Consider the following 25,230-nt stretch of genomic DNA (forward strand, 5'->3'; position numbering starts at 1 on the left):
TAATTTAATAGTCAGTTTTAATTTGTGTTGCAATGTTAAGTACAGTGCATGATTCTATGTCAAGTTATTTACATGGCTGATGTGTATATTAATGACACTAACTGATTTGAACATGAAGCCACAAAAAACGGGGTTTCAAGAAAAAAAGAACAAGTATATATTATCTCAGAAATAAACTATATCGAAGAAGATTTATGAATGGTAGTATATTAACATATGAACATGTTCATTACAAGAAGATTTATGAATGGTAGTATATTAACATATGAACATGTTTATTGAATGGTAGTATATAAACATGTTCATTACAAGAAGATTTATGAATGGTAGTATATTAACATATGAACATGTTCATTACAAGATTTATGATTGGTAGTATATTAACCTATGAACATGTTCATTACAAAATATATAAGTAACTTGCCTGTAATTTTATCTTGTACTTTCTAACAACCAGAAAGAACTATTCAGGAAAATACAAGAACACTAGCCTGACTTCGAGTTGATTAAGTGCCTTTGCTAATGATTATCCTGTATTAGAAATTCATTAAAACCACATGCTCTTTGGGGGCCAAGTGGTCTAAAGCACTCACCATTGACTTTTCATGTACTATGTCCTGTGTAATTGGTAGACAAAAAAACCCTGGCTGAAAGGTGTTTATGATTTATATAGGACAGGAACAAAACAATACATATTACATCTACTAAATAAAAGGGCCAAAACCAGTTTAATGTGGTCACTCTTTGAACAGTAGAAAATGTTCTTGAATTATAATCCATGTGCTTAAAATGCTGGATCAAACTGACTGTTGGTTAAATAAGGATAATTGCTTGTAACATAATAGAGTATTTTAATTTGTTAAAAACTTGATGTTTTACCTAGTTTTGAGGCAAAGCAATCCCAAAATCATTTTTTAACCTCATGTATTTTGTCGCCTGCAACCTTAAGAGAGATGAAAATTGGGATGCCAATTGGAATAATAGTGCTTCCGAGAAGAACACAATCAGGATCAGTGTTTGTGACCATATATTTACAAAAATATTACAAAGGAATTGACTTCTCCACTGTCTTATGCTATTTACTTAATGTGAAAATACTCAGTATGACTCTACTTTAATGTCAACTTTAGTTTGAATAAGACATTTCTGTGGTCAGCTCAAGTAGTGTCATCCTTATTCTATCGATACATTACACAGCACATGGATGAGCAAGAGAGGACGAAACGTGATGATTTCAGTGCAAGTTCAAAGACAAAATATTTGCTATCCCGGAGCCCAAAAGTATACAATTATAACCAGTTTTTGTTATCTAGATGTACTTAAAATTCCCGAATTTTAACTTCATAATCAATTTTACTGAACATTTAACAGACCACTTTCATTTTTTCCCTACTATATTTGATATATAATGGAAAATCAGTCACTCGCGTCAAATGCTGGGGCCTCCAAATAGTATTATATTCATAATGCTGAACTCAGAGAGGTTAGTTAATAAAATCGTACATCATGCAGTCAGCACAATCTTGCAATAGTGCTTCCTGTATATTAATTATCTTTTGTATTGTTTAGTAGTTTGTGGGGTACCTGCAAAGCCTATGGAATATTAAACTAATTTCACATGACAATGAATTGTCACATTTTAAATCCAGGTTTGAGACATTTGATAGTCAAACTTTATAAAATAAAATAAAGATCATCTAACAGTCTGAGCATCAGTCAGGATAAACTTCACCCCTGTCCATCTTTTTCAACTCCAACTCAACAGGACTTTTTTCATCTGCCCTCTCCATTTTTCACCCCAATTCAATCAGACTAAAATGGGAATTCATCTCCCCTATTTTTCACCCGAACTCATTCAGACTAAAACAGGACTTTTTCTTCTCCCCTCTCAGTTTGTCACCCAAACTCATTGGACTAAAAACATGATCTCCCAACATAACAGAAATCTGACAGGCGCCAACAAAAGTTAGTTATTTTGGAAACTCCCCCCACTTCAAAAGTTAGTTATCTTGGAAACTCCCCCCACTTAGGAGCCTCTTGGTTAAAGCGATGTCTTTTGTTTTAGGGAGAATTACTGTTGACGATATGTTCTGCAGGATGTTTATCACTTTCTGCATTATGAAAAACTTTAACAATATTGGGAAATCAAAAAGAACACTGTCTCATATAGGGCTACTCATTGGTAAGTAAAGCTTTATTTTATTCTGACCTTAGCCAAACTCGAACCTTAACCTAAACTGATTAATTCATAGGATTACATTGAATTCTGAAACACAGTTTTAAACAATCAATTCTGAAATTCGGTTTTAAACAATCAACATACATACATGCATTTACATGAAATAGAACATTACTCTAATAAATTTGGTTATGTAAAATGTTTGGCAGTACAAATAAAGTTCCAACCTAGAAATTACAACACTGATGCAGTCTACGCAAATGACGAATGTATGTATGATGTATGGGGGGGGGGGGGCTAATTACAAATAACCCAATAAATAGATAAATTAATGGAAGCAATTGTACCAGTGTATTATCAGGATCTTCAGAGCATGGGGTGGGTGTAATATTTCTGCATTCTCAAGTTCGATCCTGTATGCAAGCACACGATACAGCAAGTTACTGTAAATCCAAAGCTGGTGACTTCAAATGGGCTCTCTAGATCTCCCGAAGACACTCTTACATTCCCGTATTAGCAATCCAAAGTATACCAAAGGCTGACAACAATCAGATTTTTCTCATAAAGGCTGAGAATGTTATTTTTACATATCGAAAATGAATCATCATCTGAATAGGTGACTAGACTGGTTCCGATTATTCCCACGTAAATCATGTTTATTTCTCTACTCAATCCATACATCTACCATTACAACATAACTTGCCTTAAAAATACTGAGATTAAAATAAATAAAAGCAAAATTATATTTTCCCACAAGAAATGTTAGTATTAAATGTGCGGTCGAGACCTGCTCTGGAAACAAAAAAATGCACTAGAGTCAAAGTTTGTATCAAAAGTCTATCGAAAAGTCGAGTCCTTTGTCTTTGGTTAACACAAAATCTCAAAATATGTCTTGCATGTTGCATGATCTGAAGTTCTGGCCCAAAAAGCATTGAAAGAAAACTAATGTCCTGTTAACATCTATTTCAGATTGTACAGCCACTTTAAGAAAGAATGTAGACCGAATGATCATAAAGGTGTGTTCATCAATCGGAACACTTAACGGCTTTTCTAAAAAATTCCAACTTTGATGGAGTGATACAGCATACAAAGTAGGAAATTGCCAGAAAATGGTGCAGAACTAAGACACACTCTTTAGTACACTAAGCAAAAACTGAACTATGTCAAAAGCATTAAGATGTCTTTATGATGTTATCAGTACAAACGCATTCAAAGAAAGTGATCTGATGAGTTCATGCTTAAAATAACCTTGGGAATGTTTTGGCCATGTTGCTTGTAATGAATGCAGTGATGATACTTGAAGAGGACATGATATTGGTAAATTAGGTACATGTATATACAATGGCAGATACAGTACTATTTTGGTGGTGCTTCCAATTACTGGCACAAAAGCCAGACCAACTGGTATTACCAATATGACTAAACCTTCTGCGTCTAACAAAACGTATTTGATCACTGACAAATGGGGTTGATGATAAGTATTTGTGATAAATGAATTATTTGATTTGGTGCTTCACAGCACAACAACAAAATGTACTTGGACATTACTCTCTGTCTTCAGAAAGGATCATCACATGCACATAGTTGACCGTAACATTCCTATGACAAAATGGTTCACTTTTGTAGTCAAGAGTCAAAATGATGGTCACACTGACTAGAGTTTTCTTGTCCAACAATTCAACGGATAATGGGTTTGACATTAATATTTGCAGCTGTTTAAAGCACAATAAAATGCCTTCATTGTCTTGGGAAGTATTTAGAATGGTAGTATAATTTCCTTTTTGGGACTTAGGACCATAAAGGTCATGCCTGAACTTAATTTTTAACAGTAAAACAACCATTCTCCTTCCAAACTTTTTGCTCCATCAAAATGATGAAAAAATTAACAATCTCTCATTTCAGGATCACAGAACCATGTTAGTTGTTTTACTTGTCTCTACATCAGTAGAAAACCACCATTTATGTCCTAAAATTCAAGTTCAAATACATGTCAATTGTATCTGCATAAAAGGAGACTAGAAGATAAATCTACTTATGTGAACTGGTTTGACAGATCTGAGCTTATTCTATGTCAAAAGGATTTTTATCTAATAATGTTATGGCCTTGTATGTAATGAGAACTGGTATGGGAAAATCAATTATATTAAGCCAAATGTAACAGATGCAACTAGATATTAAACCCAAGGGATGAAAAGAAACCTGGAAAAAAAAGGAGCAGCCTTCCCATCTTCATTAGCCAAAGTTCTGATATGTTAACACTATCTACACATTGCTGGATAGATCAGACATTTTAGTGCTTGGTCGTAATGACATTTACTGGATGTCATGAGTAATAAGAGTATGTAACAGCAGTGCATTCTACATGGGTCGACAATTGTGGAGGCAGTTGACATCAAAAGAATACTTTGTGTGTGTGGAAACCATGCATTAGCACTGATCAAGGACCAGTGTGTGTGATTTGGATTTTTAACATAGCTTAACATTTTTTCATTTATGTCATTATAATGACGTCAAGCACTGGGGAATCATGCTGCAGACATGTAGCATCATGTCCCACCCAGTCACATTATCCTGACACCAGATCGATCAGTCCTAACACTAACTGCTTAATGCTGAACGCCTAGTGAGACAGTTGTTAGTACCATTTTTATACATTTTTGGTACGACTCAGCAGAGGGGTCGAACCCATGACCTCCTACATCCAAGGCAGACATTCTATCCACACATCAGATCCTTGGCTAGCGAAGATGCAGCCTTCCATAAAGCTAAACTTGTGACATCTTGTCAACGTTATAAGTATACAGAGATGCAAGTTAAAGTCTAACAATCTTGCAACTGATGTCCATTGGCTACCAGGATGCTATCCGGGCAACACCATATTTTTCAGTTTCCCAGTGACTACCAGGATGCTATCCGGGCAACACCATATTGTTTAGTTTCCCAGTGGCTACCAGGACGCTATCTGGGCAACATCATATTTTTCAGTTTTCTAGTGGATTACTGCATGATATTACAACTTGATCCACAGAACAGGCCAATCATCAACGACATGCTGGCAGAAAAAGAGGAAAACTGAAGTTGACAGAAGATGAAGAAAGAAGTTAATGTGTAATTTACTTCACTGGTTAAATCAAGACTTGTTGACAAAGACTAATTCAGTGCATGTTCAATTACATACATTATTTGAGTGAATGTTCTCAGTGATCAAGCACTATCATTGTAAATGTGCACAGAACATCTGGAACTTGACTCAGTAACATAGTTCCTATTGATCAAACACACCACCATAAATCATGAACAATGCTTGCTACAAGAGCAATATGCTAAGAACTCAGAAGAAAATGCTTAAAATATGGATGCTTTGCTTAATCTGAAGACAAAAAAAGTCCCTTACAAATTTTGAGTCCATTTATTTGCATCAAATACACAAATATACTGTTTATCTACTGCTCTGTTCAGTTTCAGATTTAAGAGCCTTCTCTGGGCTAAGGAATTAAACCTGGGCTACTGATTTTGTTGTTCTACCACCACTAATGGTTAAAACAAGAAAAATCAATATAAACTGAATAGTGCCTTTTAAATTTCTTATATTATGAAACGAATTGCAATGTGAAAGCATGATCCTGGAGAATTTTGCAACAAAATGAAGTGAACTGGAGATTCAACAGGCCAAAAATGCATCCAACATTACCCATGTGAGGTCAATATCAGGGTACCAAGAGGCTACATTTGTGTACTGTCAAAAATATGCCTCCTACAAACTAAAATTTTGAAGTCCATGTTAGAAACTTGTGTTTTAGCAGACTTGTCTACAGTTGAATTTCTTTCCGTTTTATACAAACTGACATTTACCCTGCCAGAAGAAAGGGTTCAATATATGGTCACAGTAAAGTATAACAATGGGTTATTTACAATGCAATTTTAAATACATTTTGTTGTGATAGCACACCTGTAAAAACTCTTAATAAATGATTATTCTTATAAACAACATGTTAAAATATCAACAAACGTGAACAAATGTTCATATACATATACAATATACTATTATGATATTTGTCATCAACAAATACAATATTTTAGGTCATTTCAGTGCATATACAATTTGACCATGTCTTAAGCAACAGTATAAAGTTTTACTTCAAATGTAAAAAATATGTCATTCCGAACAAGGAACAATAATCAAAATGTTATGAATTTCAGATCTGGTGTTCCTGTACATTTTTAAAAATATTTTCAAGCAAAATGTAATTCAATGTATCGATTTTATCCCAATCAATTTATGCTTGGTAAATGAGCTTAAATAATCGTCATGGACTAGGAATTTAAGAAGAGTCTAATCTGTATCAGGAAATCAAGTTGAACTTAATGATATTTCAAAGAAAAAGACAACCTCTCAAGAGATGGCAAAGTGATGGATCAATGATTCCTGCTAAGGACCAGTAGCAGCTGATAAAATAAATTATACAATATCGGTAGATGGGAAAACCAGCTACTAACTGGATGTGAGAGACATTAGAAAGCTGACCACTAAGGGAACTCAAACTAATGTGAACAAGAAGATCTAAATAAGATCATTTTCTCCCACACCCACCACAAAAGACGTGTGCTGGGAATCAAAGCTGTTTATGCAAGTCGTCTAAGGACAATCATGGGCAGTAACTCCTCATTGTCTGATCAAATCTTTTTGTCATTTCCAATATGAATCTTCATAGCTAATTTTATGGAAAGCAAAATATTATGAATACTAGTTTTCACAAGCCATTAGAATTCTCTCTCAGTCATTTGCCAGAACTATAAAATACGGCCAAAATCTGCAGATCATTAAAATGACTCAAAATCTTGTTGATAAAAGTCTTTTCAGGATATTGGGTAATACAATGTGTATTACAGAATGTTCACAAGACAATGGGATGTTTTATCGTAAGCGTATTGCAAGTCCAGGGCAATAACACCTTGAAATATAAATCGTGTTCTAATTAGGATACGCACACAAGTCCTTGCTGAGAAAAAAATTCAAAGTAAATATGGTTAAATTAAAGTTCATACATGGACAGATTTATGTTCATACACCAATTCCATGGCCCATTGCCATAGCAACAGGGGACAAAACACAAAAGTACTTTCTGTTTACCAGTAGTCCAGTTCAAAAGAAAATCAATTACAAAGATTCAATCATGTAAGATAATGGTCTTGTGTATATGCTGCTTAATAAATGAATTGTAATTAAATATGAATGACATCATGGCATAATTTATATACTAACAATGACATCATGGCATAATTTATATCCTGACAATGACATCATGGCGTAATTTATATATTTACAATGACGTCATGATTTTCTTCACAAAATGAAAAATCTATCAATCTTTTTACAAATGAGATCAGTCATACATTTTTTAAAAAATGATGTCTTGAATGGATGTGTGATTTATGATTCATGGAAAAAACATTGTAAGATGTATGTTAAACATGCAAAACAAATAATATCAATATGTACTATTTGTATCACATGTATGTTTTTAAGTCTTGTTATAAACTCTTCCCTACTATTACAACAATTACAGAAAATATTTAGTGTTTGTCATGAAATCTGTATTCATTTACAGAACTCTACTCTTTTCTGTCAACAAAAACTGTATTCATTGTACAGCTGCTCAAGAGATGGCAACGTTCTGTTAGAATCCAAGAAAAAAACTGAATGAATCCATGATTACACAGCTTATCTAAAACATCTTAGTTATCTCCAGTTGTGAAAGTAAACATTAATTATCATGCGGAAAATAAATTCAGACTAAAGTGATAGTGACCTACAAAATGTTAGCCTCCTATGACTGGACTCAAACATTTTAAAACAACACAAAGATACTATAAAATGTTGATAACTGCTGGTGAGGGGTTGCTTCAAATCATCGCTCATAAAATCAGCTTCAAAAGCTATTTTAAGTGTCCATCACATGATGCCAAGAGTGACAGCTGGTATAATTACTAATAGAAGCATAGTTCATGCATTAGTAATTAACTTGATAAACTATTAGCAAAGGTCTCATATGAAATGCATACAGTTCAATCTTCAAATACACATTCATCTACTTGCACAATACAGTTAACCTGTTGAGAGTAAACTATCACAATATACCATGTATATATGCAAAGTTTACCAATGAATAAAAATATTCCTACTTTCAACTTGTATACTGGTCAGAATGGGCCTGTGTTGGCTTGGATGTATATAGCATGCCAAAATCTATATCGGTGTGAGCTAAACACAAATAACCTTGTAAAGCACAAAATATAAGGTACAGTGACATTTGGTTGCTAGGTAATACTGATATGTCAATTTTCTAGATTCTAACATTAACAGCACCCCAAAAATTAACTTAAAACATGACACATCAATGAAGTTACCAAGCATTAAAAATGTAGTTCACTGAGACTTCTTTTTGCAGAAAGATGCATTGACTCACCAAGGTTTGGGATTATTGGAAGAATAGTATGCATACAGCAAGCCAAAATGGCAGATCATCGCAAGCTAAAGGCAAAACCTAATCAAAGCCAGTAACAGGTGAAATACATGTCAATGTTAACCTCTCTGTTGTAATAGTGCAGTGCCTGAAAAACTAAACATTCCCCATCAGCAAAACGTAAAAGTAGGCCATAATGACCAACTTTTGAAATGAGGGATGGCATTCATTTTAGGCTTTACCATTGTATCAATGACTTTGCATATTTGATTCCAGAAGGTTCCCTCTATGACACCCATAGGGTACATACAAAAGACTCTACAAGCTTACTTGCTGAATAGTGTGCTCACTGCCAAAGAAGCAATTCTAGATTCAGGGATAAGATGTATACAGCATGCAAAAGACCTATAAGGTCAGTAAAATGAAATGTAGGTCACAGTGACAAGAAGCCAATATGGTCATAAACTAAATGCAAAAACTTAACAAAGAATGTACAATAAAGTACATGTATATACATGTACAAACTTAGCCACAGGAGGTAGGAGTTGTGAAGCTCACTCCAAACTGTCATCTAGGACCTAAGAAGCAAGAATGTGTGGAAGCCAATTCTTGGAGCATCACAATAGCCAACTTCCATTTCACAGAGGCCAAACTAAAAATCTTTAATAATTTTTGTTGTACAATGAAAATTTGTGAGTTTTCGTCAAAAGACTTAACAGTTGGAACAAAAACTTTTGCTGAAATTACATGTGTTGAATCAAAAAATATAAATTTTCCATTTAAAAAATATCAACACATTGTCTTTAGTTGTACAGTTTTAAAAAGTCTGGACTTGAACTTTATATAGATGATACATGGGTTTTACAAGACCTGATGAAAATGGTTTTTCCAAGATGTGGCAACAATTTCATACTAATAACTTACATGACTTATCCGTAAATAAAATAGAGTTAGACCATTGAATATCACAGGATACAGCAAGCATTATTTTATGGCACAACTTGTTTTTTATTTATTAAATTATATCTATACAACTTTCTAACAGAAATAGGCAGATCTATAATCTAACCTATAAAAATGCACCATCAGCTAGCCTTTACTTATGATAGAATCCATCATCACAAGCAAAGAAGGGTACAATCTGCGGCACTCCTTTATCACCCATATGAGGATATAGCCACATTTATCACCAGTAACTATAATAAAACTATATAACCAACAACAAAATGTAACAAACTTGTACTGATTAGCGAAATGTGCCTGCTTTATCGATCAATAAGTTACTGTGTCTGAAAGAGAACTTCTGATTGGCTCATTCAAGCATTGTTCAAGGTCATGCTGGGTCACAATGGCAAGAAAATTTCAATTACATTCACAGTAATTTGATAAGATCTGTTCCACAAACATACCTGGAACCCAGGGGAGGTAATTTCAGTGTGGAGAAGTCACCCACAGATGCAATTTAGAATTTGGTAACATCTTCATATAAATTGAGTAATTAAAGTACCCTGGCATACATTCTTAGAAAACTACCTTCTCTGGATACCATGAATGCTTAAATGGAAAAGCCAAAGTAGGTTTATGCCACACAGGCACTTGAGTGATAAAGTCGCACAGTGGATTGTCACCATGGTTTGATGTTGTTGTAGGGTTTAACACCATTTTTCAGCACACGATAGGCTATACATGGCGGCCAGTATTAATGGTGGCGGGAAAACCTAGGAAAGAACCACCGACCCACGAGAAGCTACTGGCAAGCTTTCTCGCATACCCACATTGGCCGAATCCGCGACTCGAACCCATGCAGACAGGTGAGATGGTAGTGATCCATAATGGAGAGCGCTTTAGACCACTCTGCCACTTGGGACCCCCCACCATGGCTTGAAGTGATGGCAAATGTCCAAATAACAACAAAGTTGTACGCAACACCAACAGGAACATTTGGACACGATATCTTGAGCACAAGAATTTAAAAACATGGATTCTGTCTCACCTGCATACAACTCTATATGCATGAAACTAATTACCTGCATCTACCCATCAAAAACATGCTTCCATCTGTAAATGGCATGGACCCAGATCAGATTTGATTACTGTCACTAGAAAACCTGTGAACAAAACAGCAAAGACGCTGACCTGTAAACAAGTTACATGCAAGCCAATCTACATCTACACCATTTACAGCTTAAAACATGTTAACACGAGCAAATACCCCCAATCAATGAAAAACAAAAATCTGCACAAAATCTTCACACTGTTGACAATAACTATGATGCCATTGCTGAAAGAAAATGGTACTTATGTCTTGCTATATGGTGAGCAGGTGAGACAAAAATGTGGACTGGAATGTTATATTCTGTTTCAGCACAAATGATTCATAAACTATACCTGGATTTTTAAGAAATAATTACATACATGCATAAATGAAAAGGGACATAGCACACAACCATTCATTCCAATGCACTTCTAGCTGTAAAAGGTCCTGAGTCAAGAGAAAATTTTCGAAGAACACTGCACCAATAACTAAATTGTTATCCGTTTGTTCTCAATTCTTTGTCGATTGGACTTGCGTGTGGTTAGTTTGCTGTCTTTACAATGCTGGCAAACATAAACTTCCGGAATATTGGTTTTGCGGATTTTTGCACAGGACAAATGGATCCAAGTATTGCATTCATTACATTCTATCATGGGCCTTCCAGCATATGGCTTCAGGCAATGACATGTGATAAGGTCCCAAGAATCATCATCTGAAAGGGAAAAAACAAATTATTAGATTGAAAACCTAATTTTTTTAAATTTATTTTAAGACTGAAACAAAAATCTGAAAAGTATAAATGCTAGAAATATGCAGACATATGAACTTCCACAAGTCTGAAGAAGAAAAAAACTTAAAAAATGAAATCCTACAGATTTCATAATAAGTCAAAAAGAAAATTACCAATAAGATTTCAGTCATTTTTAACAAACACACACTAGTCCCTTGCTTTTACTTTAAGGAAGCTTATGATGACAACATTCTTGGTTATAATGCATCAGACCCTTGTCTGCATATACCTGTATAAAAGAAAAAGTTTTTGACATGAAAACCTTTTTATATCTCTTGTTAATGGCCCTAAAATCATGTCATTATTGAAAGGAACTATTTTAATTTGTATTGGTCTCAATGTCAAATGTACTGAGACTTTAAATTGACAACATTTCACATAACATGGTATAAAGACAGGAAATATTAGATAACATGGTAATCAGCGATTGAAAAAAAATTTCTACACAAGTTACATGAACAGCACAATGCATAATGTACAATCAGGATGTCCTATCCTGTCCATAATTTACATTTAAGTTAGTTGTCAGCTATGGAGGCTTTCTATATGCATCTGACAATAATGACTGATTTCCACAGTACTTCATTATATACTGAGAGGCTGAGTATAATGACTTATATTAAGACTGCCTGATAATGAAGTACACCATACATGTAATTTTACTACCACCTAATGAAATGGTATTAATGACAATGAAAGCCTTACAGTGAGGAAGTGATGTATACAGACGATGAATCATCCGTGACCTCTCATGGCTCATTGTGCACAATAATAAGCAAACAGAAAAAAAGTAAAACAAAATAAAAATATACAAAGAAACCTCCTTTTGTCAAGCTTATCTGTTTGTGAAGCTATAAGTAGAACAATTAACAGTGTGTAATCTGAAACAATTTTAAGACCGGCTTTAACCTAGAGTATGGATTAAAGATGCCAACAGGTACTTGTATACCCTCCCATTGATAATAACCCGGGTAATAAAATGAGACATAGGGTACTGTATATAAGTTTTCTGACAGTGCAAATAAGGGAGCACTCACTTTGTTGTCAAGATGACAGTCTTTAAGATGCATTGGCCAGTGAATACATGTACTTTTTCAGTGCCAAGCAGACGTCTGCCTCTTCCAGTAAATAACTGACCTTAATCCCATTCCTTGTTCTTCCATTTGGCAACTCTTTGATTGAGCTGCAAGTCTGGTACAGTGGCAAGAATCAGAGGGCAGTTATTTGGATCTTGCTGCATAACTGACACGTGTTCAGTTGCAACCTTTAATAGATATCATGAATTGTAGAGTCTAAGCCAATCTCTAGATGAGCATCTTTTTTCCAAAATGTATATTTTCAAGTCCAAAGACCAAGCATCTTAACTGCAGTGTTGTACCTGGACTTAACTGTCCGGTATTGTTCTGTACCTCTTTTGACCATTGATACATGGGGATTTGTCAAATTTTGAAAGAAAGTGTCAGCTTCTGGTAGGCAAGCATTTCTGAGGCTTGACCAAAGTACAGTAATGATTCTATTGTACATCAGTATATCAAATATATGTATGATGTGACTGAACCTGCCAATACAAATGTTGCAATATTCATTGATTATATCAACATAATATGAAAATAAAAATATTCTTATGAAATTTTATTATTTATACTTAATATTAGCAACCTTTTCCTGCTTGACACACTATCCAACTGACATGGGAGAATTCTGAATAATGACAATGCAACATTACATAATGGTGAATCTTTTGTTGCGCAGTTCTTCATCTTAACATTTTTAGAACTTACCTTTCACATGGCCAGATAGCCAGAACTGCATTGATATACCATTAAACTCTAAATACACATACACTGCCTTTAATCTTGATGGACTACACCAGGTAAGCGCAACTTAAAGCCCACATTTTATCAGTTAATTTATATTATAGGGTGTAACCTTTAAAAAATCACTTATTCTGCCCATGCCCTGAACAAACTTTGTCAAGCCCTGGATGAACTTGTACATGGCTGCACTTGCAAGGATTTATTTCCCTTAAATTTTTCTCAGTTTTTTCATCATTACTTTTAGAACTATACTTTTAATTGATACTATAGTGTCTACTCTAGAAATGAAAACAGTGGGTTGGGTAGTAATAAATTCTTCCTCCATCTCAAAAGAGGGAAGGGAGGAAAACTGCTAAATATTCCGGGATTTAATTAATATATGTACAGCTTGAAAATATTATGCACCAATTTTTTTTAACACATTTAGCTGATTATTTAGGTGAGACTTTTTGGGATACAAGTACAAACCCGCTTCCTACAAAGACTGTGATACTAGCATGCATATCTCTGCTGAACATATGTCTATGTTGATAAGCATGGACTTTTTAGCACATTCTGAAAGCATTATAATGAAACTACATGTAACATGTACAGTGTTGTTGTATTTCTACACTGTAGAACCTACCAGAATCCTGCAAATCCCCAGTGCTCTCATCTCGACTGCTTGTGGATAAAGTTGACATGGTGGTATCTGAGGAGTAGCTGTCTGCAATGCTGCCACTGCTCCCCAGTGGGCTGGTGTTATTCTGAGCTCTCAGCTCCTGTAATTATACACAGGAGTTATAAACTAAGATTAATTCTATTATTTATACAAGCTAGTAGATGTCCTAAACTATCTGACTCCTGCAAGAGAGAAACAGGGTATTCTCACCGATCCCCACCTACCTCAAAATCCCACCAATCAGCCTCTCCTATTACTAATAGACCTCATTAAAACCTCTTTTCATGTACATGTATTTAAGTGTGATGCATGTCAAATACCAAGCAAGTGTGCTTTTGACTGTTTCAAGTACCAATAAATAATTTCCTGAATTTAATCATCAGCAGCATGTACCCAAAAAAATGACTCTTCATTTGAAAAAGTGCCAGTATTAGGCCAAATAAAAAAAATGACTCTTCATTTGAAAAAGTGCCTGTATTAGGCCAAATAAAAAAAAAATGTGAGGTTCTGAATATTTAAAAAAATAAATTAGGATAGGTAGGTTAGTAGAAACAATTGGGGGAGGGGGATCCAGATAGATTTAAAATGAAACATGAACCAGAAAATAAGTGTAATTCACATCCAAAATTTGACTTGGAACACAGTTACATCCCTCTGTTCATTTTTTATTTCTTTTTTCGAAAGCCATCCCCCCAAAATATAGGGTTGGCAGGAAAAATAGGGTCGGTGGGGTAATAAGAACCAAAGTTTTACTTTAAAAGATGCAGCAGTTCTTGCCCATCTCTCTGCCAAATTTCCTACTTGAAGCAGTGCTGCATTGAAATAATTCATTACTGGCATTAAATCAATGTCACCAACACCACCCAATGTCAGAGCTATAAAAAGTAAGAATCCCAGCTTTTAGGTCCTCCAGTTTCAAATCCTGGATTTTCAGTTTTTTAAATTGGTTCTATATATTTCTTTATAACAAAATCTTTGAAAAAACTTGAACGGGGTCTAATAAAAAGAACTATTAATTTAGAAATAAAACAAAAAAATTACTGGAACCTGAAAGCAAATTTTGACAGTCAGGCTCACTCAATGTTATGTTAATAATGTACCAAGGAACATTTTATTACTCCAGTTTATGGTTAAGCAGGAATAACATTTTTTAAAAATGAAAAAACGAGACAAATAAGAAAATTTACAAATAATCATAGGATTGTAAGAACTGACCTCCTGCTTCGGAGGCTCATACTGTGTATAATCGAGGACCCACGAACAGAAGGCATAGAAGTCCTTTTTGGTTCTCCCTTTCTTAGGTGAAGAACCATCAAGCTGAAAAAGACAGATATCAAAACAAAATAAACATCATGTCATCAAAATGGAGATAGGCCCAACTACTCAATAGCAGCAGTCATGAAATATGTAGGGGGTAATGGGGAGGGGGTTAAACTAATGTTATTTATTCAATACTTATTTTTCATTATTTTGCAGCATTTACATTTTCATCTTATCTGTTCAATGTGAATAAATCCCCATACAGAGGGGAGAACTGACAACAACACACAGCCCACACATCATGCACCTTACATGATCATGTGCAGAACAGTCATTTTTTTCCACAGACATTACACAAGGACATAGCGATCACTAAGTATTGCTTAATTAAAATTAGTTTCACCTATCCCCCTTTGCATTTTAATACCAGCAATATCTTACCTGTCACTGTTGCACAGCTTAGGTGGGCTGACTGATGTGTTAAACTGATCAAAAACAGAAAATGGAATGTACTCACCATCTGAGGGAGATACCCACTTTACGAATTGTTGGTGTCCCTCTGGACCACATGTTGTGTCCCCATAAAAAATACCTGCACTTTATTGTGCTAATGAATGAAGGAAAATGTAGTATGCATCTTTCATAACATCCTCCAAGGAGGAGCAAGTTTGATAGGCTTATGAGGTCGCTTGAACCTCATGGTCTTTTAGTTTTAAACAAGAGTGGTATCAAACCTCAAACAGCTATTAAGTTTTGTGGATGTAAGTGCTCCCTCTTGCCTCTATGTGCAGGTGCACAAAACAGCTACCGTACTATCAACAGATAATGCATTAATTCCACTGCATATTCTCAGACACCAAAACAAGTATTTTATATTTTAAAAATAACTGTTTCAAGTGTGGGGTCTTGAAAAGAAGCCTCTCGTTTATAGAAGGTTTTGTTCTTTCCTAAAATGTGGCCAACTCAGAGGGTGATGTTCTCTGAGGTGGCACAGTGAAGGTTCCAAACCTCCATGCAAAGCAAAGTGACATGTTTGCCTGCCTCCCTAACATTAGAAACATCCTACAACAAATGTGTTATCTGAGGAGACCATGACACATCAATCCACTCAGACCATCTAGAGATGCTGCTTTAATTTCTAGAAGAAATTATGCCCTCTGGCTCTAAATGAGCACCACAAAAGTTATCTCACGTCACTGAACGGATAGGAATGGGAGTCAGATGCATGGACAAGGACCACCAGACCCAAATCATCTGCCAGTGCAAACAGTGATAAAACACTGGCCCTCGAGTAATCAGTGCAATGATAATGCATGGTTTTCACTCTGGAAGGAGAACTGTTGAGGTCGCATATGTAGACATCTTACATGTTGGGGAACCAAGCCTACAGCAGTGTTCAAGAATCCCAACAGATAGGTAAAGATGAACAGACAAAGCCTTAAATAGTGCCAGAATAAAACCTATCGGATCAAGTGGAACTCAGAGTTGGATTGAATGTACTATACACCAAGTCGCAGGCAATTAAGATAGTGCCATTGGGCTTAATTAAGTCAGATAATTTACAAATTAACAAACATAAAATGACTAACTTGCATGATTTTAAACATGCCCCCATGTCCCAACCCTGCCAATTTGATGATTATTTTATCACATCAACATAATCAGCTACATATCAACATAAAAAAATACAATCCATATTTGTTTGCCACGTACGATTTAAGTACTTTTCTGATCATTCAATAACCACACTATGAAACATTTCTTTGTTGCTTCATGTTTTCTCTATTTGCACTGAATCTGAGGGCTATACATCCAGAGTATCACGCAGAGAAATGTCACATCTAGTTTAGATTGGTGGTTATTCTTTGTTCAAGTCCAGAGTAAAAAAATCAATAACCACTAATCAGAACCAACTTTGGTGTACATACTATTCACTGCAGGACACACCGGAAGTACTGGCATCCAAACTAGGTTAATATAGATACAAAGCAACAGTGAAACTTGGTACCAAAGCAGCTATTCAATGATCTATAAAAGCAGGGATCGTCCTGGGCTTCGCCAATGTCGGAAATTGCGATTTTTTTTCCTTATTGGCGACAAAAATATCCCATCTGGCGATTTTTTTTGGCGACATACTTTTTGGTTATTTAATTTGTACATACAATCAATGATTTGGACTGGATAAATTAAAAGGCAGAACGAAAGGAAGCCACAAACTTGACTAAGCAATGCATTGGAATCAATCTGTTACACAAACGATCCTTTGTTCTTATTGACAACCCCATCTTTACAGTGCATTGTTACATCATAATCTGCTTATGCTGACATCTGGGCTGAGTACTGTATGCTGCGATACAGTCAATCATGCTACCGCACTATACCTACAACTGACCGACTTCTGAAGACGCGAATAGAACAGATACAATTAATTGTATGGCTAATCCTTCTGGGTTTTTTTTATACATATACCAATACAATAGTTTTGCTGAACCTTCATAGAAAACTGATAAGCTTTGAAGTACCGACTACTGTGTATAAATACAAAGCAAATGGAAAAAATCTAAATCACAATTACATCTGTCGCCAGTGCGGCATTTTGCTCATTGATCTTTTCCTTTTGCCATCAGTCCTGATTTACGGCTGCAGAGACTTAAACTCCGCAACAAGAAATAGCAAAAAAGAACAGTTTTGCATAATTAATAATAATTATTTATTTCTCAAAATACAGGAGTGAAAGAATCCCTAAATTGGGTGTGAATTTATGCTTATATATACGGTCCAATATTGCCAGGTGTAGACTTGTGTAAGTTTCATTCGTGGGAATGGAGATCCTATTTTTCTTGTCGAGAAAATTTATACAGCATTCAGTAATCATTCTTGGGATTTAGGAAGCAATTTGCTACAAGCTTTATGAAGCTAGCCATGGGGGTGGGGGGCTGCTGAGAGACTACTGGTGTCACCTGTCAGCACTGAGGACTGTGAACGTGGATTCAGTAAGATGAACCTCATAAAAACTGACATCAGAAATAAGCTCTGCATCTCATCTCTCGAGAATTTAATGAGAATCAGCATGTACAGATGTGAAAAATTAGACGTTGAAACTGCATTCAACAAGTGGACAGCCCTAAAATCGCGACGGATCTTCATGTAACACTTTGTAACATTTTATTAATGCTTGTTGTAATTAAAGTATTAACTAATCCATCTTTTGTAATTTTCATTGCCTGTTACATTAATAGACTAAATTAACACTTGGAAAAATGTACACTACTTTTTTTGGCGACACTTTTTGAAAATTGGCGACAAAATATTGAGGTTGGCGATTTTTTTGGCGACAGCTTTTTAAAAGCCAGGACCATCCCTGTAAAAGTATGTGAGGAACAAGTAGTTTGCCACGTCTCCTTTTATGCCAGTACATGTAATCAGTGACCCAACATGCTTACTGGATACAAAAAAAAATTAGCACAGAATTGGCATGGGGACAGATTCCAAACTGCACAAATTATAGTCACTTAAATTAATACAAGCTGACAAACTCATATGATTTGAAATATACCCCCACCAGACAATTCCATTCTAATTGCCAACCATTTCTAACACTAACTTCTTAATGCTGAGTACCAGGTGAGGCAGTTGTTAATAGCATTTTAACAAGTCTTTGGTATGACTCTGCAGGGGTTCAAATCCGTGACCACCAGCATCTGAGGCAAATGCTCAAACCATTTAGACCACCAGTGGTCTCCTCATGTGTGATTTAAATACCTATCTGATCATTAAATACAAAACATTTCTACTTAAATTTTAATGCTACACTTCCAGTGTGGCATGTAGTAAAATATGCAACATTTAAACTTGAACTCTGTGAATGACACTTTGATTATACAGTCTGTGAAATCTATTCAAAGATGTAACTCAACAGGTCTCAGGATCACAAGAAATTCAGATAACCACTGTTACTTGGTACTAGACAAGTATCCATTTTGCAGCTTGATCAAAGAGTTGTCATGTGGAAAAACGAAGGTGCTATGAGTAAGTTAAAATGTGGACAGGACTACTTGGCACCAAACAAGTATCATATTCGTAGTTAGATAAAAAGGACTGTCAACTTGAAAACAAAGACTTATCAGTCCACATGCACTGGCAGGTAACTTGGAAAATATCTCTAGGGAAGGTACTAAAATTTAAAAGTTAAAAGGTGGACACAAAGGTACAGGCTACTATGCACTGAACAAGCATCATATTCATGGGTAGATCAAAAGGACTGTCAACTTGAAAACAAAGTCCTATCAGCCCACATGCACTGGCAGGTAACGTGGGAAATATCTCTAGGGAATTAGATCTGGCTGATGGAAACAACATAAATAAAATCAACTCTTACTGCATAACAACGTGAACTGCTTATACAGCAAAACACAAAATATAAAACAAAATACAGTTTTTCAGACTTGCATGAAAAATGAAGCAATACATTTACTAGTATATACCCAAAGTAAACAAAACTGATGGCCACTTCACTCTGCATTTCCTGTAATATTTTCAGATCATTAAAATCCTACTAGCTGTATAAAAAAGTATTCTGTAATATATATAATTATGAAATGGATCAATAGGCAACATATACACATTTGTGAATGGGAATAGTGGCATGAAAATATAAAAATATTTTAATTTCCAGTTTTTGTGCATAGTGCAAACACGTAAAGTTTCAAATATTACCCCGAGATTTATAAAACTTTTGCATGCTGTGCTTACAATTTTCAGTAAACAAGATGTTGATGCACAAACGAGTACATAAGAAAAGTATGAAATATAGGTCACAAAGACTTATTTTAACTGATGGCTACAGTACTCATGAAAAGTTTACACGCCATGTCATGTGACTCACAAAGCAACTGAGTATTAGAAAATATGAACTCTACCCATTATATTGATGCCTTCTTTACTATCATTCATCTAAAAGCTGAATTGCCATAACGGTCTGCAAAATATATGCATCCGCATATGCAAACAAATATGCCTGCCAACTTCATTTGTCTACTTTTTGAGTTAGTTCTGCACAATCTTGCTAAGTAGCTTCTCTGCATGGGCATACAGGACCAAATCAAGATGTTATGACTGCAAGCAGCATAAAAACAGCGAGAAAATCAACATACTAAAGAACTACATTGTAAACTCTTCTACGGGCCACAAGTTATTCAAAAACCAACATACCCTAAAAAGTGTTTTCCTTTACTAAATACTGTAATATACAATGTTGTGAGAGACTTTTAATGAGCTGTGTTAACAATGATTTAAAATGACACGTGGAAACAAATTAAAATCCTAAACTTGACCACTGTCCGCAAGATAAGGACCAAATTTCCACCTTGACATAATGAAAACACTATACTGACATGACTTTCCATTCTGAATTAGTAATCGAGCTCTAATAGTCCACTTTAATTATTCTTGTTGGAGACATATTCTGGAATAAGGTTTGAAACTTAAACATCTCTGCCATGTATTGATACAATTCATGACAGACAGCCTATAGTATGATACATTATCAATACATACATCAAATTTGACGGTCTTCTCATCTTGAAAATGTGTGTCAATGGTGGGGTGGTGCATTTTGGTCACCATGCCCTTTGTTTTGCACAACACAAATGTTTTTAGATCATCTTATCACCAAATTCATATCTTCACTTAAATTTTGAAGTCACAATTTGATAATGCCAGCCAAATCCAATTAATCACCCCTCTTACATAGAGGGCGACATTACAGCTACGATGTCTGCAGTGTGGCAGTTTATAATGATGTATAGCACTGGGGCATCATGCTGAAGACGTGAAGCATCATGTCCCACCCACTCAGATTATCCTGACACCACACTGACCAGTCCTAACACTAACCTCTTAATGTTAAAAACCAAGTGAGGCAGCTGCTAGTACCATTTTTATAAGATTTTGGTATGATTTGGCTGTGGTTCAAATCCACCAGTCTCCCACATCCAAGGTGGACACTAACCACTTAGGCCACCAGTCAAAAAAAGTAAAATGTTTAAATTCTTAAGGGTCAGTGGTATATACTTTCCAATAATTATGATGTAAAATTGTTGGCCAACATCAAACAAAATGAATTAGGTGCAAACATGCATTTTGACATTGCAAACAGAAGTTATGAATAGAAACAAACCAAACTTTTACAAACACACAGATATTAAATACAAAAGACTCTTTTGGAATTTTTGTTTTTAACTGTCAAAATATATAATCGACATAAAGATGAATGATTCCTCTACATTGGACTAAAAATAACTTATAACTCAGCCCTTCCATGTGTCAATCATATCTGCTGACAAGCTGCATTGACTATCCTGGTGCCAATCAATAATGTCTACTAGCATCCTCTGTGGTGGAGGTGCAAACCAAGTGATACTGGAGATTTGCTGGGTACTTACCCGTTCATGAGTACCAAGCATGGAGGGGTCAAGTGCCCCAATGCAATGAGTGGAGAAACAAAATATTGTGTGGGTTGCACTATAGTGGCTGAAGAGTGGTGTCAGATACTTAACTGTGACTTGTTAGTTTTATGTCCTATGAAATGACTACTGATTTCAAGCATAAATATTTGTTCATCAGTTATACAATGTTGTGAAGATAAATGCTGCAAATCACTAAATATATAAGCTGCCCTTACACCCTTTGCTCAAATATATGATGTATGTACCTAACCAGTAAAAAAAAATGTACCAAGCACAGAACATATGGTGCAAGTACATATATTTTCGTGTTAGCATTGCAATGAAGGATTGGAGTGTTATTTAATTGTATTTATGTTAACAGGTAAAAGAAATAAACTTATAAATACATACATAGTTGTACACGCAGTGGCTCAGTCAACGTGTCGATCTATTAACATGCATGTTTACGCCTTTAAACAAAATGGTTCAAATATAACTATCACATTATACGAAAACAATGTAGAACAACGAACATCAATCGTGCTTCATACGCAGTTCTCCTTTGTCCTGTGAGCAAATATGCAATGGCTGACAAAATGGCCGCCATGTTGTACTAAGCAGTATCGGTTTCCTTTGCCAGTGAAATCTATAAAAACCATAAAGTGTATTACCTCAATATCATGTTGACTGTATGATCTCTTGTTCCTCGGAGCTGAAAATAAATAAATTTCGAAAATGTTATGTCTGATTTCCTTGAGTGCAGTGTATTTAGGAGACCACCCGTTAGATTTAAAGAAGACCCCTAAGTCACTCATTAGAACGCGAATTCCACATTTTGAAGAGCCGATAAAGCTTGACAAGCCTCGTAACCTAACTTTCACCTATTGCCTGCTTAAAATAAAAACAATCTTTAATCAAATTTTGTTCGAAAACTTGAAATGTCAACGAAACTATCAAGCACGTACGACGACGAGTGTCAATTTTAAACCGACTGGCCCACACCAGCTAACTTTATCAACTGCATGCGCTTCAATAAATGAATATGACAATTAAATAAGCAAAAAAATTGTTTCCCATACCTTTGAATACTTCATCTGTCATCTCCATTCTAAAAGCTTCCCAGTATAATGACAGAAATCACAAGAAAAAAACATCCACTATTCAGACAGGTCACAGTTCGAAAACCTCGCCTCGACTATAATAATGTTGCTTCCCCTTTTGCGGCTCCTTGGGTCATGACCTCTTAAATTTCCATAACTCATTACTTATTCCGGACGTAACCAGCTTGCGGGTCACATGCAAAAAGGCACAGTTATTTTGGTCACGTGCCTGTCTGTCGCTAAATAGTGGATACTCATTATTTCTGAGATTTTAGATTATCTTTCTTATACTAGCTATCATTAGTACAATGAATTTTGTTTTCTTCACGGAATTTTCAGCATGCATCTTGAATATTACTTAAAACAGCACCCAGGTTTCACTGAAATTCTAAAACATATTACTTCAAGGTTATATCAGACAATATCTTAACAATACTTAAGACATTGTCAATATATTTCTCAGACGAAGAAACGTTTGCAAGGATGCAAAATCACATTTTAGTTTTAAAATTAAAGTCATGGAAATCTGTTTAAGCTTTAAACAATAGTCAGGTAATTCATCAAATCTGAGAAAATCCTCAAACTTTCCCCAAAGACAAGCTAGACTCTTTTACCGGAAAATGTAAGGTTTTATCACTGCGTTTTAATCCTGGGTGTCTAATAAATATTATTATTATATGCTCATTTTTTTAACCGTTAACTTTACATTGTCAGAATCGTTCAGTATTTTACGATATAGCACACCTTCATATTGCATTTACGTGCATAAAGGAACTACTTTCTATTGTAAACAAGCAATGGACGCAGACTCCAGCACTTTTTATTTGTAAACAAATCATGTACACTCGCGTAGTAATCGCTTTACGTTTTGGTTGATTAAATTTGTTTCTGAATGAACTAAAGCACATGTTTCGTGGACTGCCACATACCAGCTGCTTTGGCACATTTCGCGTTAACTTGTTTGATACCATGTTTCGGATTTAGGCTAGCTATACAGTAGACGCCAGAAAGGGTCCTTACAATTAACATACAAGTGATAAGGCATAAGCTGTCTTCTTTAGTTGGTAATAAGAATGGCAAAAAAATATAATTACAGTTTTACATCCTGAATTTCCTCAAAAGGCACTTTCCCAGTTCTGCAAATCCGAATTACATGAGCTATGTCATAGGTTCTCAATCTTGATTACACCTTTCGAAACTGTACTGTTAATTTCGAATATAAGTGCAATTACATCATCCTTAATTGACTCAAAATGAAATAAGCATTAAATTCCATAGCGACATTTTGATAATTGTAATTGAAAGACTTCATACATTCGTCACATTATGATTTCAAACATTCAATGACAGAAACAGAAACACGTTTGCAGATGTTTACACGCTTCTCCCTCACTTCTTCAATCCGATGTATTTCATGTGGAATTGTCACATAAATCCAGTCTTTAATCACGAAATTTCGTAGAATCGAAAAAAATACCAAAATCTGTTCATTCCATATCAAATTGAAAAGTTGTTGCAATACGCATTCATTCACAACATGACTCCAAAATTCAATTTTAACTAGACACGCCATTTTCTTTTCGAAAGTTATGCCAATCGCGCGACTAAGTTCAAATTTATCTGGGCGGAGTTATGTGCGTAGTAATAATGATGTTGTTGTGTAATGATGAATCTGCGCTTGTGTATTTAGTTTGGAATACGGCATACATTCAGTTACTTTGTTTCTTGTTGTGTATTTTGTTAATATAATTAAGCATTAGGTAGAATAAGAAAATGAGCATATAATAAAAAAAAGGTTACTGCATTTGTATGGGAAAATATGAACTCGTTTTGTCGGATTGATATACCTCACTCCCAATGTCGTGCAGTATTTACATCCGATAAACCCATTCATATTTTCCCATACAAATGCAGTAACTATAAGTATTACTCATTAAATCATCTTTACCAACAAAGCAATATGAAAGTTATTCAAACATCTAAATCTGAAGAAGAAATTGTTACAAGTTTATTGAAATTGGACATGATTATTGTATTCTTCTTTCTTTCTGTTGGGGAATGGGATGATGAAAGGGACAACTTGATAGTAAGGATATCACCGCAGTCAGGACTAATTAGATTGAAAGAATTTATATCCTCATAGTGCCACGAAATAGGAATCCGTAAATTCAACATTTCAGAAGCAAACAGCTTTCTAACGAAAGCGTGAGTCAGAATGTTATATTATATTTTATCTAGTTCCCGATGTAAACCAAACTTTCATTGAAAGTGTTAGTTCCACTTTGTTCGAATAAACGGGATTTTCTTGATTCTCAGGACTGAAACAAAAAAGTACCTGTATACATTACCTGGAACGTGTATTCAAAAAAGATATAATTTATGCATGCCTTACTAACTAATCTTAACAAATATCAGTAGTTATGGGGGATGATCTGGTAAACAATACAACAAATATCACTCTGGGGAAAAGGGAGTAGT

At 35.1% G+C, this 25,230-nt stretch overlaps 1 protein-coding gene across 1 annotated transcript; it reads right to left on the reverse strand.

Annotated features, from left to right (window-relative positions):
• Positions 1 to 22,871, reverse strand: LOC149785274 (uncharacterized). The gene is made up of 5 exons (XM_089979142.1): positions 22,732 to 22,871; positions 22,324 to 22,364; positions 15,162 to 15,263; positions 13,911 to 14,046; positions 1 to 11,390 (listed from the first exon to the last, which is right to left on the reverse strand). The coding sequence occupies exons 1-5, from the start codon at positions 22,757 to 22,759 to the stop codon at positions 11,167 to 11,169; spliced, it is 531 nt and encodes a 176-aa protein (XP_089835268.1). The 5' UTR covers positions 22,760 to 22,871; the 3' UTR covers positions 1 to 11,166.
• Positions 22,872 to 25,230: the final 2,359 nt, after the last annotated feature.

This window comes from Sinohyriopsis cumingii, chromosome 13, assembly GCF_028554795.1.
Source record: "Sinohyriopsis cumingii isolate HCF-2022 chromosome 13, ASM2855479v2, whole genome shotgun sequence".
In the NCBI taxonomy this organism is placed as follows: domain Eukaryota; kingdom Metazoa; phylum Mollusca; class Bivalvia; order Unionida; family Unionidae; genus Sinohyriopsis; species Sinohyriopsis cumingii.

What these genes read in the sequence shown, in the direction of transcription:
- LOC149785274 (XM_089979142.1), bottom strand. Translation starts at nt 22,759, where the DNA reads ATGGAGATGACAGATGAAGTATTCAAAG. An exon ending in ACAGTCAACATGATATTGAG is followed by an intron (nt 15,264 to 22,323) that starts GTAATACACTTT and finishes TGTCTTTTTCAG; the next exon opens with CTTGATGGTTCTTCACCTAA. An exon ending in ATGAGCCTCCGAAGCAGGAG is followed by an intron (nt 14,047 to 15,161) that starts GTCAGTTCTTAC and finishes GTATAATTACAG; the next exon opens with GAGCTGAGAGCTCAGAATAA.